This window comes from Pithys albifrons, chromosome 4, assembly GCF_047495875.1.
Source record: "Pithys albifrons albifrons isolate INPA30051 chromosome 4, PitAlb_v1, whole genome shotgun sequence".
Taxonomy (NCBI): Eukaryota; Metazoa; Chordata; class Aves; order Passeriformes; family Thamnophilidae; genus Pithys; species Pithys albifrons.
This window is the reverse complement of record NC_092461.1, coordinates 100,455,520-100,475,521: the sequence shown is the minus strand read 5'-3', so window position 1 is coordinate 100,475,521 and position 20,002 is coordinate 100,455,520. Positions and strand designations below refer to the sequence as shown.

At 40.7% G+C, this 20,002-nt stretch overlaps 1 protein-coding gene across 1 annotated transcript in view; it reads right to left on the bottom strand.

The window, feature by feature from the left end:
* Positions 1–11,467: 11,467 nt before the first annotated feature.
* The window catches only part of MARCHF11 (membrane associated ring-CH-type finger 11), a 29,436-nt gene continuing 20,901 nt past the window's right edge, over positions 11,468–20,002 (bottom strand). Inside the window, exons 3-4 of the mRNA XM_071553155.1 lie at positions 18,440–18,632; positions 11,468–12,150 (exon numbers count right to left, since the gene is read on the bottom strand). Coding sequence (XP_071409256.1) covers positions 11,828–12,150; positions 18,440–18,632 — 516 coding nt within the window. The 3' untranslated portion in view covers positions 11,468–11,827. The remainder of the gene's footprint in view (positions 12,151–18,439; positions 18,633–20,002) is intronic.

Here is a 20,002-nt window from a genome sequence, read left to right as displayed (position 1 = left end):
TCTGCTGCTATCCAGAATCATCACTGGAAAAACCCCAGACTTACTCTTCCTTTTTGTTGGTGACAGGGAATGAATCTGTGTCTTAGCTGAGACAATCCTGCTGTGATTTGAGAAAGTCTAAACCTGTGTTGGGTTCCAGCCCCTGCATTTTGCAGCAGCTCAGCACATAAATACTTCCTTTTACTTCGAGGAACACCTCACCTGGTGCTGCTTCTCTATGTTGCTGCTGCAGGTTTTGTCATTGCCAATAATGACAGAATTCTTCATTTCAGACAAAATGATTGTGGAATATGTAAGATATTGTGGTTTATCAAGGTTAGATTCTTATTCAGTTTTCAAAGATAACCAGATGTGGGCATGGACACTGGGAGCCCAGTTCAGATTTCATGAGTAACCTCTTAGTCATCAGGTAACACAACCTGCATGCAGACTGCAAAGCCTGAGCTTGGTTTCAGGAATAACGTCACTGAGAGGAGCTCCCTTGTGGAATATTTCCTATTGTCCTGTCATCTACAGCAAAACTCATATCTGCACTACCTAGAGTTCAAATGTCTGTTTGAAACACTGTTTGTGGGGGCAGGGAAGGAAGGCCACAGCACATCTCTTAGCACATTGCCATCTGTTGCTGTCTACTAGTTAGTCTCTTCCTCTACTGAAATGTGAGCTCTGTTGGGATGAATCACTCTCTCACCAACATGCACAAAAGAAGAATACATTTTCAATATCACAACAGCAATTATAGTCTAGGTCTAATAATTCAGACTTCTAAAGATTTAATGCTCGTAGGTTTAAACAGCCTAAGAAGAGTAGTACAGTCAATGTAGCACAAGTATTTCACTGTCTCAAAGTAGCTGGAAAACAGGTGGTTGGAGTTTAACAATTGTTGTTTGGTAAACTTTTTTAAGTCCTAAGCTCATTTCAACAGGGACAACTGATGCTTTCTCTCATTGGAGAGAGATGCCTGATGTGGCTTTCACTAAGTAAGCCACATGGGAGCCTTTTCTGGGTTGAATAAGCCAGATTTGTGCCCTGTTTGTCACTATCAAAAGTCACTTTTTCCTTTTGGTACATGCCAGCATTCAGATTTTTTTAATCTAGCTTCCTTCAGAAATTATATTACTGGTGGATCTGCAGTGCAGATATAGGAAAACTTTCATGAGATGCTTCTGTTCTTCTTTTCTCATGGTCGGAGGCTTGCTCTGAGCTTACGTTTCTACAGGTGGATTTTTGTATTTTTTGATCCTCTTTAAATGAAACTTACACTGTGATTTAATAAATGCTCTTGAGAAAAATGGAACCTCTTCTTGGTAGCATTTTTCTCCTCTGCTCTGATTTATCCTTCAGACAGCAGTATACAATTCACTGCCATTAATCCATGGACTGGATAGAGCCAAATAGAACAAATAAGTGACTGCTCACAAATAAGTATAGTTATTCCCTTTCCCAGATACCATCAAGGCAGATTTGTCTACCTTGCAGGTGAGACCCCAGAAAGGTTAGGTATGAATGGATTGCCCCGAGAAGTCGTGGATGCCCCATCTCTGGCCGTGCTCAAGGCCAGGTTGAATGACAGTTGGTGAAAACTAGTGAAAGGTGTCCCTGTGCATGGCAAGGGGCTTGGAACTACATGATCTTTAAGGTTCCTTCCACCCCAAGCTATTTTATGGGTTTTTTCATACAAGTGGAAAAGATATGTAATCATGGCATGCTTCTGCTCTGTGTCCAGTGTTCTGGGCTGAAATAGCATTATTGCTTTTGTGTAACAGCAGCATCTCCGGCTTTAATTTTGCAGAGGAAGCTTTTCCATCACTGCTGATACTGAGATAGTAGGTATGACATAATCCAAGACTGATAGCTGAGAGCAAACATGACCTCAGAGAAACTAAAGCAGAGGAGAAAAGGTTGCACAGAGGAACCAAAGTGCTAATGTTTCTATGATTAATAATCACCTCCTGCCTGTTCCACTTTACCAAATGCTACTGAAAATAATGATGTACCTTCAGCATAATGAATTTCCCCCAGCTCATCTGAAAATCTCTTTATCTGGGTATTTTGGCTGTCTTCCACTTTGGCTGAGCAGAACTGTTTCGTCATTGTTAAACCACTTGAGAATTTGATTTGAATGGGATGAAAGGAAAAAACAAAATTCAGAAAGAGCAAACGAGAGCTCGGCTGGAAAGAGACTTCCCGTAAGCAGAGAGGGGCCCAAGCTGGGAAAAGCTACAATGATCCAGGGTCTAAAGGTGCTTCATAAAATCTGAATGATCATTTTTGCAAAGTACACCTTTTTTTTTTACAAATGAAGGCTCTATAAAAATATTTGGCATTATCTCATTACCAAATCTATCCTCAAAACCATAACCACTGGCTTTATATTTTCTTTTTAAATTTTCCTTTAGATCAAAATGATGGCATTAGAACCAGAATATCAATACACCTCTGTGTTGCTGTAAAATCTCTATTACTGAATCTGTCTATGTTTTCTCTTCACTGTATCTTTAGTTATCAAATTAATTCTATTAAAGACAGCATACAATTCTGGATTTGTATTTGGTACAAGTTCAGTATTATCCCTGAGATTTTGAGTGAGGATGCTGCTATATTACATTACATTATGTTACTTTTAGGTAGGCTTCAAAAGGCCCTGCTGGAGAGCAGAGGCTCCTTGTCATGTATGCAGAGACAGGAAGCTATGTATTAAAATAAAATATCTAAAAGTCTAAACTCTAACTACATAAAGAGTGAGGGCAACCTAGGCACATAGGAGAAAAGTGAGTGAGAAGTCCTCACTAGACCAGGGTGAAAGCCTGGGTTCCTGTTTGCCACTGGCCCTTTTCATGAATGCCTCTTTTTTCTGTGCTACCTTGGCCACACACCAACCCCACTGAAGAGACTTTGGGCTTGCTTTGTCTGTAATTTCAACCTGTTGATTCACACCCTCAGTTTGCTGGCCTGTGCATGGAGGGAGTGAGGGAATATTTGAGCATCCTCAGGCCTGCAGTCGCTAGCGGGGTCAGACAGCAGCCTGTCCCTTGCCAGGGAGCTCAGTATGTCCTTTGCAGGCCATGCCTGTCTCTGGCTGGTGGCAGCAGTCCCATCAGATCCAGCAATACCTTGAGGACTGGGCTTTGCATGCAGTCTCTCTCCTGAGGAGCATCCTCCTTACAAGCTATTCTTGAGTTCAGAGAGTGTAGCAGCTAAAGGATGCAGCACTGCAGCCATTACAGCTCCTCTCTGCTGCTGCTGAAGGGCAGCACACAGCAATGGGCCTGGGCAGGGAGGGGTAGAGCTTCTATCTCCAAGAAATCTGGTTACAAGTAACCTTTTTTTTCCTTCTGGTGGGGCCACTCCATTTTTCCATGCACGGGGCAAGATGAACAAGGTGTGCTGATGAGAAAGGAAAGGCAGAATGCAGAGATGCAGCAAAAGAACTAAGTCTGTTCAGCTGAATTGTGCAGTGGGTGGTTGTGTTTTCAGCATCCTTGAGGGGACAGCTGCTGGTCTCTGATGGTTTTTGTAGAGCACAATGTGTCTCAGCTCTTGAGATTGCTGTGGCAGGAGTAGAGTCCCTGTCAGCTGAGGAAATGGGACAATGCTGACATGCAGTTCCCCAACTACAGCCTTTAGCCCATCTCGGGGGTGCTTGGGAAGGGACTGTCTGACCCTACCCCTTCCACCAGCTGGGTGCCAGCCCAAAAACTGAGTGCTGGTTTGACCTAAGGGGTAAATTCAGGATTGTCCTGCCACACAAAGAATACACCTTTCAATCTGTGAGACATGGGGTGTTTCAGGCTTTACTTGAGTGATGGGTTAGAATCTGCCACAGAAAGCATGAGAATTTGGGAAGAGCACAGGAAAACTAATTTATCTTTATGAATGACTGGAAATAGTGAATGGGTCATTAGGGGCTGTTACTTACAGAGCCTGTATTTGCATTGTTTAAAAAGTGATTTAATTGATAAACAAAATGAAGCCCACTTTTCTGCACTGGAGTAAATGGGGTGTTTATTAATATCCTACAAGGGTGATTAACACTTGATGTGAGGATAAGTGTTGAACAGGCCTCCCAGAAACTCTTGTTTCCTGGACAAAAGCCAAGCTGTCATTCGTAGCAAAGTAGGATGTGGATAAATTACCTTAAACTCTGGAAGTAAATGTTAGGCCAGACATGTTTAGTGGGAATGAATGTCCCACCCCTGTGTGCACTGAATGTAGCTTGAAATGTATTGCTAATATCAGCCTGTGTACAGAAGAATTTCCATGTCAAAGTGTAAATGCTCATTCTAAAGCTCATGAATGCAAGCTTGTTCTGCCTGGGATGAGAGACAGCAAAGTCTAAAAAGTAACACTCCCCATATGGAGCCAGTTGGTGCCTGGATGATGGATTTCCTTGTCTTCTTAGATTAGTAGATCAGGGACTTACTGCAGAAAACATATTATATTAAAATTAGCTGTGCCTTTTCTCAACTTAATTGCTTTCTTTATAAGAGACATGAAAGAGTTTTATTCAGAGATGCTCCTGGATAGGGGAAATGCAGCTGACACAGAATTTCTGTCCCTGAAGCAGAGTCCAGATACTGTTCATTTTGACTGGTTGCCTTAGTAAAACCAAATTCAGGTGTGGCTGTGCATCTGCACAGAGTCCATATGTCCGTGCTCAATAGTAAAACTGCTTGGCTTATTCAGGTTACTGTGTGGGGTACAGGCATGGTGGGCAGGAGGGAGGAAGGCTGCTGTTTTTCAAGCCCTGGGCACAGCTCTGTGGCTGAGCTGCCCCTGGGGAAAGGAAGGGACACCTTCCTCAGGGTCAGCTCTACTGACAGACCTGTCTGAAATGGAGCAGGAAGGTGAAGAGGGGCTGAGCCCTGCTGCAGGCATGCCAGCAAGAGCTTACCAGAGGGCCCTGCCTACAGCAGAGAGCAGAGCCAAAGCCAGCCCTGGCAATGACAGTGCCTGCTGAGGTCTCCAAGGCTTCCACACACTGAGTTTGTTCCCAGGTGGCTGAGAGGCTGTGCTGCACCAAGTGAAGCCTCACTGCACAGGCATGGCAAGGGGAAACATCATTTACATTCAGTTTGTCCCCTGCAGGGCAGTCCAGTTTTCCTCTCCTCAAAGACTTAGCTTCTCCAGTCCCACATTTTGAATTCTAGCATAGTTTGGATGAGGTGCAAGCGGTTGCTTTCATATGCTCCCTTAGTAAAACAGTTTCCTGCATTTGGTTGCATTTTTCCCTTCATGCTTTTCAAATGGGAGATATTAGTTAACTCAAATTAATCAGTTTGATTTTTTTTTCAAAACTGGCGAGGTGAAAGTTGAAAATGAGGAAGGCAGAAGTACTCTTTCCTCAAGAACTTGTGGTCAGGCATAGAAAAGGGGAGCCTTGGATTAATTATTCAACATAGTTTTTGCTTTCAGAAGTTTAATGCATCCCTTTCCAGCTTCATATGTAAGACAATATGAGGTTTTGGGCTAGGAAGGACCAGTGGATGTTAAAGGAAGTTCTCTGGGTCACTCTGCCATCATTGTCCATGCCCCTTTTTTTCACCTTCACTCTTGCTCCTGCAGTGACCCCTGTGCCATTTTTGGTCTCTGCCCATGGCTGATCCTGATTTCTGGCATTGACAGCCTTGCCAGCATGGCAAGCATGGTCTCCTTGGTCTGGTGTTAAAACAAGCAACAGCAAACGTGCTGCCTGTTTCTTCACAGTGCTGTTTGAATTGCTGAATTTGATTAATGCACCGGACCAGGTTAATATTGATGATATTTGGTTTCAAGAGAAAAGTATATGAAAAGTTTTGTTTTAAATATTACATTATTTGTTTTAACATAAGTTGAATTTTAAGTATAATTCCAAGGGAAAGAAATGAGAATTCAGGGAGCTATTCTGCAGAGCTTCCATCATATCCACCTTCTATGATCAAAAAACGCTTTATGAAGCAGATTTATTTTGTTTCTACTGGTTTTCTTATTGATATTCAGAAGAATTATTGAGTTTTTCAGTCCAGGGACCTCTGCTGGGTTTGACTCCCCAAATTATATAACTCTACTAGTAACCTATTTGTCATAAGACTGTGCTGTTTGGGTTTTTTTTTCCCTCTTTAAACATTTTTAAACCTTATCTATACAGTAGTGACTGGAAATGGCCTTTCCTTGAGAGTCTTGGAAGTCTGTGTTTCAGCACTTACAGTTTTGGGATGATGTTCTTTAGTTGAAGCAGCCAACACTGCTCCCTTGAACACGCAGAATCTGATTCCTCCTTGCTTTCAAGGTGAGACAAAGGCATGGGCTGTTCCATACACAGTTCTTGCTATTTCTACTGTGTCCCAAAATGGAAACTCAGAAGTTGCCTTTGCACTGTGTGTAGTCCATTGTTTTACTGTCAGTGGGCACCAATGCAAGGGAAATGGAAAAAATGTGACTTTGCAGAGGTGGTGGTACAAAGCTTCAGTTTGTGCTACACCTTGATTCTCTCTCACTTGTGGTTTTAATACTGAAACAGAATGGTGAGTGAAATGCAGGTTTGACATGAGGTAAGGGCAGCAGCATGGGGGAACCCCATTACTGACCATGGGGTTAGGGTGAGGGAGGGGGCTTACTTAAACACCACAGGGAGTCTGTGGAGGGCAGAGCCTGGTGCTGCTTGGGGCCATAAACCTCCCTGTCACCTGCTGAAAGTGCAGCATGTCAGGACACATGCAGGAGTATGTTTCTGAAGGGTGTCAAGGACAGCTTCTTGTTACGGGGCCTGATGGGCCATCCCATGGATCTGCTGTCCCTGCCAGGGAGGCACTGCCAGGGAAGGTGGTGACTCATGGCATCCATGGTCCAGGAAATGAAGATCTTGAGGGGAGGGAGAGAGGGAGGGAGTGAGGAAGGAAGGGAGAGAGGATCGTTGCAGAGCCCAGACATGGGGTACCAGGTGAGCAGCTGGAAGCTTGTCCAGGGAGTAGGCAGAGGAGATCACACAGGAGTAGCTCTGAAGGGCAAAGGAGATGAGGGAAACTGCCATGATTACACAGACCCATGAGAATGGTCCATTCTGATACCTGGGAAAACAAAAGGGTGTATCAGCAGCCCAGCTCAGCTAAGCCAAGAGCTTACGGCAGAGCTCCTCAGGAAAATGACCACATAGAGGAGGCAGAAGACTCTGAGATTTGCTCAGTTGGTTAGAGCATGGTGCTAACTACACCAAGGTGATGGATTTGATTGTATGGGCCATTCACTTCAGAGTTGGACTCCATGATCATTGTGGGTCCCTTAAGACTCAGATATTCTGTGATTATTCTGAAAGGAGGATTTTAGAAGTGTCACCCAGGCTTGCAGGTGGGGTTAGGAAAGCCAGAGCTCAGCTGAAACTGCAAGAGACATCAAGGTCAAGACAAACAGCTTTAGCCTCTGCAGGAGCAGTAAAAGGCCAAACAAGGAGCTGACTGCTCGCTGCTCAGTGGGGTGAGTGCCACTGTGAGTTTGTGCCAGTGGACACAGAGAAGGCCAATGCCCCTAATGCTTCTTTGTCTCTGTCTTCACCACCAAGTTCGTACATCCTTTGGTGCTTTGCAGTACCCTGGACAACTTGGGCAACCCAGTACAGGAAAGACATAAAGCAACTGGAACAAATTGAGAAGAAGCACTTGCCCTGTAAAGGGAGACTGAGGATTGAGATTTTATTCAGCCTTGGAGAAGAGATGGCTCAGGGAAGGCCCAACAACAGCCTGCCAAGATCCTCTGTGAGGGGTTATCAAGAAGAAAGAACCACCCACTTCCCAGTGGGGCTTTCTGGGAAAATGGGAAACTGGGTGTAAGCTGTAGCAGGAGAAGAAGTGGGATAGAAGGAAATACTCTTTTGCTCTGGGGACAGTCAGGAACTGGAGCTGGCTGCCTAGAGAGGCTGTGCAATTTCCATCCTGGGAGATTTTTTAAACCTGACAGCCTAAAGTCCTGAGCAGCCTGGTCTGACCTCAGAGCTGACTCTACAGCTTGGACTAGATGTCCTCCCACGGGTCCTTCCAACTTGAATTGTTGTCTGTGATTCATTCCATGAATATTTTAAAACTACCTTGAACTTCTAGCTAAATTTATTTCTGATCTATTTGTGTCCTTGAGTTCTTCTGCTGTCTTAGGCTTGTCCTTTGCCTAAAATAAATTTTATTCTGCAATGTATCAACTGAGAACAATAATATTCGCTCTTGATTTCTGTTAAGAACAAGCCACGCTCTTCTAATTCTGTGCACCCCTACCCGCATTTCCCAGTAGGGACTGGAATAGAGTCCCTGCTCCTTTTCCATCCTAATATCCCCTCTCTTTGAATTCATCTTCTTGCATGTAGGTGGTTACAGCACTACACAAATACAAGGTCAGTGAAGAAATATTCATATCCTGCACTAGGCACTCTTACTACTGAAAACATTTTGCCAGACAACACAACTTCATTATTTTTAACAACTGCACCCTGCCCAAACTAATCCTGTCACAGTTTATCATTTCCTGATCTTCTTGCTTTCTGCATACAGAAATACATAAATGCAGACATAGACAAAATTTTTGTGCCATAGAAATTAACAATCAGTAATCCTACTATTAAAAAGGTTTTTCTGATATTTGCTGTAAATATTTCTCTTACTGGAAACTTTCATTACTCTTACCTGGACCATTTTTCCCTCAGAAGCTGTTAAGTGTTCTAGACCCAGATGTCCTTCAAATCTGTTCACAGAAACCTTGTCCTCTTTTAAATTGCATCTGTTGATCTTTTCTGGTGAGTTGTTCTGGTTTTTTCCCCAGCACCCTACTTAAGTATATGAAAAAGATTTCTTTACAACAAAAAAACTTTCATTTAGTTCTTAATTTTGTTTTTAGGATCCTGTAAAAACTCCACTGAAATATTCATTGAATTGCAGAGATCACAAGTACCTAAAATGTATGAAACATAAAAAATACCTTATAATAGTCATATTAAAAGGGCTTTTTGAGATACTTACTCTGATTTCAGTTTGGTCAAGTGGAGCTCTGTTCCTTCTGGGAAAGCAGCCCTCATTCAAGTAATAATTAAGAACAAGTAATTCCCAGTGATGCAGCAGGTTTCTCAAGTCCTAGTTTCATCTGTTATTTCTCCACAAATGCCTCCTTTGGAAAACTGTTTAAAGATAATCTAGAATTGAATTCTCATAGTTTCTCAAGGAGATTGCCTGTCGTGTGGGGTAATTTGCCATGCAGGAGGCAAACTGGCTTTTTTGAGATAGCATTTTGTTGTTCATGGCTTAAGTTCTGCTTTTCACAAGAATTGTGAGAGCAGGAAGGCATCTGTAGATTTAGTAAGTCTAAATTTGAGCTGTGAGACTGCAACACAGAATGCTGGGCCCTGTGTAGAACTCATTGGATAAATGTTTATGAATATATAAGGAGCTTTTAGTGCCAGTGCATAAATTATTTCTACCTCCTTTCCAAGTGTAGTTACAGAGGCCTCCTGTGTCTGATCTTGGCACGTAAGCCTTTCATGAAGGGAAGGCATGCACTGATTGCTGACTGTCCTGTTCATCTGTGAGAGAGAATTTTCCAGCCTCAGCACTCCATCTCCTGCACAAAATAAAATCCTTCAGCCACTGGAAAAACTTAGTCTAAAACAGAAAAATGTTTACCTGTGTACCAGGTACAGGTGTCTGGGCAGGCAGGTGGGATGGGAGCTGCAGTGGTGACCTCTGTGAGGATGGGCTGGGACTCCCCATGCCAGACACAGCCTGTCCCTGTGACAGATTTCCCTGTGACCCTGGAGAGATCCTGGTGGAGAAGCCCATGGAGAGGACCAAGCTGGAGCAGACATCCACACTGAAGCCTCTGGAGGACACAGCACAGCAGGTGGATGTGCCCTGAAGGAATTGTTGCCCATGGATGCCCATGCTGGAGCAGATTTATTCTGAGGGATTGCAGCACCTGAAGAGGCACCAGGCTGGAGCAGAGAAGTGTGAGGAGGAGGAAGGAGTGGCAGAGAAGAGCTGTTATGGACTGACTACAAACCCCTGTTCCTCATCCTTCTGTGCTGCTCAGTGGGGAGGAGACAGAGGAGTTGGGAGTGAAGGGGTGAAGCTGAGCCTGGGAAGAAGAGGGGCAGGTGGGAGGAAGGTGGTTTAGATTTTATCTTTGTTTCTCATGGTCCAACTTTATTTGAATTGGCAATATATTAAAATAATTTTTATGTTGCTTTTTTTTTTTTTTTTGCTTGAGCCAGTAAATAGTAAGTGATGCCCTTGTCTTTGTGCTGACCCACAAGTTTTTCATCTTATTTCTCCCCTCTCTTCTTTTGAGGAGGGAGAGAGAGAAAATGCATGGAGATCTAACACTCAGACAAGGTCAACCCACCACTCCGTCCTTGACCCAATCTTCTTCACCATCTCCATTAACAACTTGGACGCAGGACTCAAAGGAATACTAAGGAAGTTTGCCAATAACACTAAACTGGGAGGAGCTGTCAACTCCCTCAAGGATAGAAAGGCCTTGCAGAGAGACCAAAGTGTCCAAAGGAAGGCAACAGGGATGATGAAGGGTTGGGAGGGGAAGCCATATGAGGAGCAGTGAGGTCACTTGGTCTGTTCAGCCTGAAGAAGGAGACAGAGAGGAGACTTCATTGTGGTCTTCAGCATCCTAACAAGGGAAAATGGAGGGCCAAGTACTGATCTCTTCACTCTCATGACCAGTGACAGGACTCAAGGAAATAGCATGAAACTGAGTTGGAGGAAGTTAGGGTTGGATATCAGGGAAAGATTTTTCACCCAGAGGGTGGTGGCAGAGCACTGGAACAACCTCCCAAGAGAAGTGGTCGCACCACCAACCCTGACAGAGTTCATGAGTTTGGACAATGCTCTCAGACACATGGTGTGATTCTTGAGAAGTCCTGTGCAGGGCCAGGAGTTGGACTCAATGATCCTCCTGGGTCCCTTTCAACTCAGTCTATTCTATGATTCTATGAAACTGTTTTAAGTAAGCTACTGCTCTCAGGCTCATTTCAGCCCTACTTTTCTATCCTGATCTTCAACAGGCTTAATTATTAAAGAGTTGTTAATGACATAGAGTTAGAATGGTGCTAAAAATTCACAGGCTGCTAATTTCAGCACCACTGTTTGGAAGGTGACATCATTTCTGTGGACAGGCACAGCACCAGCACTCTGCAGACCTTAGAGACTTGAGAGGCAGTGCAATACTCTACTTCTGTCTGTGTTGCACTTGTGTCTGACATCTTGCATGGACAGACATCTCAGAGAGCTAAACAGAATAAGACTTCTCATCTTCCCCTGGGTTTTGTAGAATACCCACTGGACCTCCTTCTTAAGGACAAAGGACAATATATCCCTTACTTACTTTCACACACCTGAACTGTGCTAGAAACCACAACAAAATAAAGACAGAAAAGGAAAAATACTTGCCTTGTGCCAACATTCTTCTTCTTTTCAGAAGAACATCCAGTTTAATCTTCATGAAAGTGGAAAAGTAACAGTGGTGGATTAAAGCCAGAATTTAAGAAAATACATTTAAATATCTTTTTGCTTAAAAATTAGTTTCCTCATCATTCAAAGACCTAAGAGTTAAGCTATGTTATATACACCTCAGGTACAAACTGAGAAAAGCTCCAATAAATCAGACTGTATAAAAAGCAAGAGACTCTTTTTTTCCAGAAAAATCTATTTGTGTTTTATCTGGTCATATAAAAAGCATTAAATTTAAAAAAAAGTATATATTTTTTCAAGTGTTAACGGTTTCACCATTCATCATAACTACATTCCAAAGTCCTGGAACACCAGGGCACATTATCCTTATCTGTGTAGCACAGTGAGCACAATCTTTACACTGAGGTAACTCTCATCACTACTTCCCCAGAGCAGTTCTCCTCTGATGAATCTTCCTGAGGTCTCATGCGGTTGAACAGATGTAGCAACACATAACCACACTGAAATCTTGGTGAGGTTAACTGTGTTGGATGAACTAAACTTCTGTTTCTAAATGCAGTCAGTGGTAACCACAATGTCCTTCCTGCTGAGGATTCTCCTCTATTGCTCTCTTCTATGTCCGTGGCTTTATCATAATTTAACACATCCCAGTGTAGATTCACAGCCCTCCAGCGCTTAAACACTCGATAAACAGATGCACCTTCATGTACTATCAGTCCTGGAATTAAGGAAAAAAAGAAGAGGAGTTTGTACAAAGTGCGAATGGACACCGCTTTGAGAGCAAATAACAACCTAACACAGTGTAATGACATTAATGATTCAAACAAGCTGCACACATGCAATGTACCTGGTCATTCATGTGACTGGGAGGAGGGAACATGCAGAGGAAACGAAACTGTTCTGAATGAAAGCTCAACATAATACTGCAATAATCTGAGCATACCTAACTAAATAAATGGTTTAGATTTATGTAAACCAATGCAAAACTGGCAGTTTTGGAAATAGACTGTTTATGCCAGTGCTGCCCTTGTTCATGGTAAATACTATTTATTTAGTCAGATTTATACTGGTTTAAGTGGATCTTTAAGTAGGTTAGAACTTCTGTAAGGAACAAGATGGTCTTAAATTTGTTTGAGTATATTGTAGAATTCAGAACAGATACAGAAAAATTTGAATGCTTTCAGATTCTTAGTTTAACCTACAAGCACAGAAGATTTATGAAAACCTGAAATAGCCATAGGTTTAAAGACTTGTCTGTCTTGCTTCAGCAGAACAAGAAGAGGTTAAATTTTATTAACTATGATGAGCATGGTAAAGATGAAAGGCTTTCTTCTTTGCCTTCAATATTCAGTAGGAAAAAGTTGAGACTAATCTTTTTGTTGAGACCCAGGAAATCTTTTAAAAGGTCATTCAAGGGAAATACAGATTTTCTGGAGTCCTCAACAGACCCATCTGCTTATGAATTTCCATGTAGCTAATATTTATGCCTATAGTGTGCATTCAAGCCATTTATTTAAAGTCTCTTAATTTTTTGTGTGCATGTGTAAGTATTTCAAACATGGATTTACTGGGGAAACACATGGGGCTTCAGCCTTCTTGCTGGTTTTTTCCTCAACCAGCCTGGTGACTTGATTGGTTCCGAACAACATTACTTGTTTTCTCTGGCTCCCTGCTTTGGGACGGGAGCAATCTGCCGAGCCAAAAATATTTATGAATCTTTTGTCCACTGTGCTTCTTGCCTAAACTTTTCCCGTACATCTGTATGATCTGTAGTGTCACAGGTTATAGTTCTTTATCCCAAAAGATTGTATATCACCTGTTTCTACACAACACAATTGTGATTTAAGTGTCTAAAGTCCTGTAGTGTCATTAACCGATACCAGAGAGAGGTTGTTCAAAGAAAGATGACACAGGCAGAAAGGATGATAAAAATATTCACATAAACTGCAAACCTCAGGTTCAAGTGCAATGCTTTTCAGATAACAATACCTACTCTAACACATTTTTAAAGATCATTACACTAAAAGATGGAGGAACCCAAAGATTTCTTTCGGAAGGACGTGATAGCAAATGCAGCATCTCTGTAGGGCTTGCAACTTGCCTAGAATTCATTGAAGCATCCAGTGCAGGAAAAGCAATACAATATAAGCTTAATTAAATGCCAAATATTCTAAAAGAGTTTTGCAACAGCATAACCTTTCAGTGTAAATGTTTCTTGATTGCAAGATTTCTATCTTCATCTTGTCAGAGAGAGATAAAACAACTTGTCTTAAAAATTTAGCATATTAATAATAAAAAGGTTAATATATAAATGCACCTTCAAGACTAGCTAGATTGTCTTAAAAAGAATAAATGTGTCTGATCATGCACAGAATCCACAAGTCAAACAAGCCATGTGTTTACTGCTGTGACAAAGATCCACGACTTTGTTTTCTGTTGGATTTCCTATAAAATGATAAAGGAGATGAGAATAACCTTCCTCCATCTGCCACTGTAACAGCACTGCTTGGCCCATTTCTCTCAAGACTATGACAAAGCAAAATTGAAAGAATCTGTTTACTCCAATGTAAAGATACACTCCTACCCTCCACTGGAGCCTGAACAACATATTTCAGAATAGAGAGGGAAGCATTTGAAAAAGGATCATTGAGGTCCATGAAGTGCATTTAAACAGCCAGAAGTATCCTCCCAAAATGACAACAAAAAAAGTCATAGGACAACTTCTTTCAGAGAGCTGGATTTTACTGTTTGGGGGCTTCAGGATTTATTGAAATTATGTTTTCAAAGTTTTTAAACTTTGGCAAGGAAGAGAAATTTTCCTTTCAATGGAATCTGTCACTCACCTATACTTTAAAAAGAGCTATGAAACAAAGGATCAACTATTGCAAGGCTTGAAATAAAGTTGTCAGATTTGGCAATGCTGAAGGGGAAAAGGAGCACTTCCATAATTCCTCTCATAAAAAAAGTTTTATTTCCCTTCTGATACAACTACAGATTGAAAAAGACCTACATAAAAGCAGCAACAGAACTGGGCAGGAGGGTAGGGGGAAGAAAGGTCTCAGCAAGTTCCAAGGCCACAAACAAGAAGAAATCTGGATAAAGTTTAAATGCTGGAGATTTTCCAGGTCCAGAGACATTCTGATGCTCAAAATGTAAGTAGTTAGTCACTGAAGTGCAGCTGTAAGAAAATGGCAAATAATATCCTTTCTTTTAAAAGTTCCACAGCAATGAATGAAGTTATGAGAGAGAAAACAAGGATAAATCCATGAAGAATACTGACATGTTCCAAAATACCATGATTTCAACAGTACAGAGGACATTTTGCTCACTTGTAGGGGAAAAAAATTTACTTGTTTGACTCAGATGATCCCAAGAAGTGTTAGAATTCACTACTTTTAGCTGCTCTGATGTTCTGTCCAAACAATATCTACAAGGGACAGAATTTTAGGGGAAAACAAGACTTTCTGAGTAAAGACATATAAAGCACAGCTAGATACGTTCATTGTAAGGAACTTCAGCCTGGAAATGTTTACAGCTTAGGAGCTACACAACTGTTGGTGGGCATCAAGTTCCTCGGTGGGAAATAAAGAGGCTTTCAGAGGGTTATTCACACCTTGCATTGGCTCCCATCTCTTACTCCCTTGTCACATTGCTACTGGCACCAGTAACATTCTAGTGCAATGTTACAGATCCTTCTCATATTGTAAAGGAGCTGCACTGTTGCTCTGTGTTTTGAAGTCAGCTGTTATTATTTGTGAGAGATTTTGCTCATGTTAGAACCATTTATGAGTAGTAGTTATGACTATTTTCCAGTGAAAAATGTATAAAATTCTCTGACTTTTCTGTTATGTGAAATAATTGCAAGGTCTACAAAGTAGGATGGCAAAGGCTTGATGTAGGATGGCAGAGGCTTCAGTGTCTAGATAAGGGATTTATATTTTGAATTCCTTTCACATTAACCCATGAATTCACTGCCTTTGGCAATCCCTACGTGGATGGTCAGTTCCTGGCACTATCACTGCAACAGCTCTGGGATTCTTGGCAGGAGTTCTACTCCATTACAGTGTTCAAGGTTTACCATAGGAGAACTTCTACCATCCACAGATTTCAAAGAGAACAGTTTTACACCCAGCTTAGATGCAGAAAAGTACAAGCTTATGACTTGTAGGGTTAAACCCAACATACCTAAGTAAAAAAAATTCTATTAGTTATGAAGAATTCTGGAAAAATTTAGAGTAGAACAAGGAGAACAACAGATACCTATAAAATAAGTACACTGGAATAAACAGAACATACTATGCTGTAAGCCTTGGGATTTTTTTTTGTGAAATGTAAAACAAAACTAAGAAGTAAAATAGAAGTCACATATAATTTACTTAATAAGAAAGTGACTGGTCTGCTACGTGTCATGTGTAAGTCAATCACTGGGAAAACAAATCATTATGTGCAAGTGTTTGAAGATGTCATATAAACATGTCAGTACCTTTAGGTGTTTAAAAATATAGCAAAATATTTCAAAAAGTGCTTCACGCTTTTTGTGTGATATTTACACTTCATGAATGACCAAAAATATTCATATTGTTTCTGCAAATCTGTAGAGAGGCCTAACTGAAGGCAGAAGGAAAAAATCTTGGTCATACCACCAAGTGTTATCTTGAAATATGTGCTGCACAGGAAAACCTGCATGTCTGCATGGATTTTTCACTGAAGAGAGATTAGAGTGGAAGCATTATAGGTATTCACTGACTGTAAATCCTGCTGAAAACTAAGAGAATGCCATGGATGACTAAACACAAATGAGAGCAGAGGAGAGGAGATAGTAGGTGAGAACTGTGGCTGGTTGTGAACATTACAAGCTTTATGATATAAAACTTTACATGTGACAAGGGCAAAATCATAAGTTGATGCCTTTGGGAAGTCATCAGCATAATGGGAAGCATTTGGGTATTTTAAAATCTTTCATGAGTAATAATTACATACATTTATTAGAGAACTTTATTTGAATGTTTGAAATTAAAACTATCAATCTAAACCCCCTCACCTTATGATAAAAGAAAAAGATAAAACTGAATAAGGTTGACTGCATTAATAAATATTTTCAAGAGTTACAAGAACTTCTGATATTATAAGCTTATAGCACGCAGATTACTTTGAAATTATATGCAGAATAAGTGGATCTGAATGAATCTGGATCATTAGAATGCCTCAAGTATCAAACCTCCTTTATTCAGCTTTCTGAATTTCCAGACACAGTCACATCCACACCGAAGTTCATAACCACAAACCATGTTGACCTGCATTTAATGATAGTCAGGTTTACATTAAAATGTCCATGTTTCATTTATGATAGGATTATAAAATACATTTATTTAATTAGAGGTAAGTCAGTTGATTTTGTGGGGCAGAGATGCACGTTTGCTTTGCTCCTGCATGGTGCCAGTTTGGTCAGAGCTCCACAGCCATGTGAGGTGCTCGTTCATTCAGCAGCTTCCAGTTCACTGGTGGCTGCGCCTGGTTGGCTTGAAAGGCAATTACATAATGTCATGTAGCAACCCATGGAAGGCTCATCTTCCAACAGATTACTTCTATAGAAAAATACAGCAGCATTTCTAATGACTCACAGACACCTAGAATGCCTGAAGCACATTTTAGCTTCACTCTGTGGGTTTTTTAAACAAAAGCAAACACTTCAGTACTGAGTGTTAAGCTGGAATAGGTGGTATTCAGCAATCAGCATGTAACAGGATGTGTAGCTGAGCCTTTTAATCACTTCAAAGCTGAGCACTTGTCCAGAGTATAAGGTTCTGCTGGCTCTTCTCTCTGAGAACATTAGAGTTCACAGATGAAAGCCTGTATTCCAAAATATTCCAGAAGGGGCTTCTCTGATAAAAATTACAAAATGAATAGAACTGCTGATCTAGCTGAAATAAAAATACTTTTACAGTAATTGGGTGGTTTCAATAAAAGTTGAAAGTTGAAGTTTTGCTCCAATTTACAGCTGGAGCAAAAGCCTTGATATTAGGAGTCACTCTGTTTCTTTGTCCCTTATGGAGCAGAATTCAGCATTGTCCTGAATTCCCACATATGAGACTGGGATGACACCAACATTTATCTCCCAGAAAGCTCAAAGCAAACATCAGATGGCATTTGACTTCTGGATTTTCTTGGAGTTGGAATTCTAAGAATGTGGTTTAATGTAAACTAACGTTGTTAATTATGTAATTTTAATTATGTAAATTATTTAATGATGTAATATTTAATGTACATTTTCTTTATAGATATTCAAAGTTATTCTAACAATCAATTCAAGGTTGTTACTACATTCTAGAGGGATTTCTATTTAAATATTTCTGTGTCCAGTGTATCTTTAGAAAATTCAAAAGTAGTCAAAAGAGCTCTGCAGTAAATTGTATTTTCTTTTACAAGATTTCCTCCAGAGTTAAATGACTTGAGACTTTTTAATAGTAAAGCAAGTTACTATAGTTAGAGATATGTGAGTGTTTCATAACTGTTTATGATGTACAAAGAACTCATGTCTGTCTTCTCTGTTCTCCTCTATTACTAGCACAGTGGCCTGCCTAAGTCTGTGCAACTCAATTTTGGGTGTGCAGTCTGATGACATCCTTCAGGGCTTCTTCTGTGCTTAATGATGGTACAATCTAATGCAAGGTGGCATCAGTAGAAGACTTGACAGCACATAATTCTATTAATTATTTTAATAATGTCTTTGTTATTTTCATCTATTCAACCTCCTCAACTTTGATAGTCATCTACTTTTTCAAGAAATGTAAACTGATCCTGTTCTTACCACTAAGATTTTAGGAAGTCAGGGCTGAACCTGAGAGCAAACCTCCATTGACTGTTTTTTCTCTTTGCAGTATTTGTGACACTGTAAAAAGCAGCATTTGCCAAAGGAATCAGCTGAGAATGATCTGCAAAGAACTGCAGTGATCGATTAGCCACAGTCTCAAACCACAGTCTGTGCTGTTTAAAGATTTTGAGCTTACCTATGCATACTAGATCCATAAAACCATACATTCCATAGCAGATTTGAAAAAGGATGTCCTTTCTTTGCCATACTGCATAAGGGCTGAAGGCTGACCATAGAAGCCAAGTCACACTTGCTACTAAGAACAGAGATCCTAGGATTACAGCAACCATCTGCACTTTCTCAACCAGTGTTATAGTAATGCTTTGCCACTAAAAGAGAAACAAATAGTATGAGATAAAATGTTATTTTCTGTGATTGTACATTCAACTCATTTTTTTTCCTGCAATCAGAAATTATTTTAAAATTCATACACATCTTCATAGATATTTACTAATATCCTTGATACTGACATTTTATATATACTTTTTCCTGTTTCACTTTCCATTAAAGTCAAGTTAATAGTCACTTCCCCACCTGCTCCAGCACCACTATCAACACCATCTAGCTGTGAACTTTGGAAGAGTTATTAGTCTTATTTCTGTTTTGAATACATGGGCAAAAACCAGATTAGGCCTTTGGAATTAAACTCAGTCTTTCATCTTTGTAGGGAAATGAATAGAAAAAAAAAAATGGTGGGAAGACTTTTTCAAGTATATTTTTTGTTAGTGTGACAAGTTTCCTTCTCATCCCCCCTCCTGAAGTGTGAAGCCATTTTCAACTTTCCTGCTTCTCATGGAAGAAGTTCCAGACATACCAAGGGACTGGTCTTTCTCTGCACAAACCAGTGTTAACAGAACAAAAAGACACCTGCAACCCTGTGTGGAAGCAACCTGAAGACTCAGGAGCAGCCCTGAATATAGACAGCACAAGCATTTCTTTTTAGTACACCCCAGTTATGTCCACCTCTCCAGGGAAGGTTGTGTCCTCCATATGTGAGGTGACTGATTTATGGTGTGACAAGATTTAAATGTAACAGAATATGCCTACTGACTTCTGCCAGGATAGGAATAGAAATAAAATTATGTTAGAACAGAGTCACAAAAGCAAAACACAGCATAAGGAAAGAATCATTCTAGATTACCATTAACTTATATGGCCTTTCTTGGCCTTAATTATCGGAATTACCCTGGCAGACTCCCCACTTCATCACTAATTACAGAGCTAGTGAGCAGACTTTGTGGACTGCCATCTTTCCTGTTCCTAATTTTGGACATACCTGCTCCTTCTACAGCTGAAGAAGGGAAAAATGGAGAAAGCTACTGCAGTAAGGGCTTTCTCACCTCTTTTTCCATCTACAGTATTTTTTCCTTTTTTCTATTACTTTAAGAAAGTCTCCTGGTTTTTACAGCAGTTGTGTACCCAGTACTGTATAATCATAGGATAATAGAATAATTCAGGTTGCAAGGGGCTATGGGAGGTGTCTAGCTCAACCTCCTGCTCAAAACACAATCACTGATGAGATCAGACCAGGTCACTCAGAGGTTTTTTTAGTAACACCTTGAAAACCTCCAATTATGGAGACTGTTTTTCCTCTCTGTGCAATCTCTTTCACTTCTTCACTGTACTCAGGTTGAAAAATATTTTTTAAAACCATTTTAAATCCATTTTTTTAAAAACCATGCCATTTTGATCCTCTTAT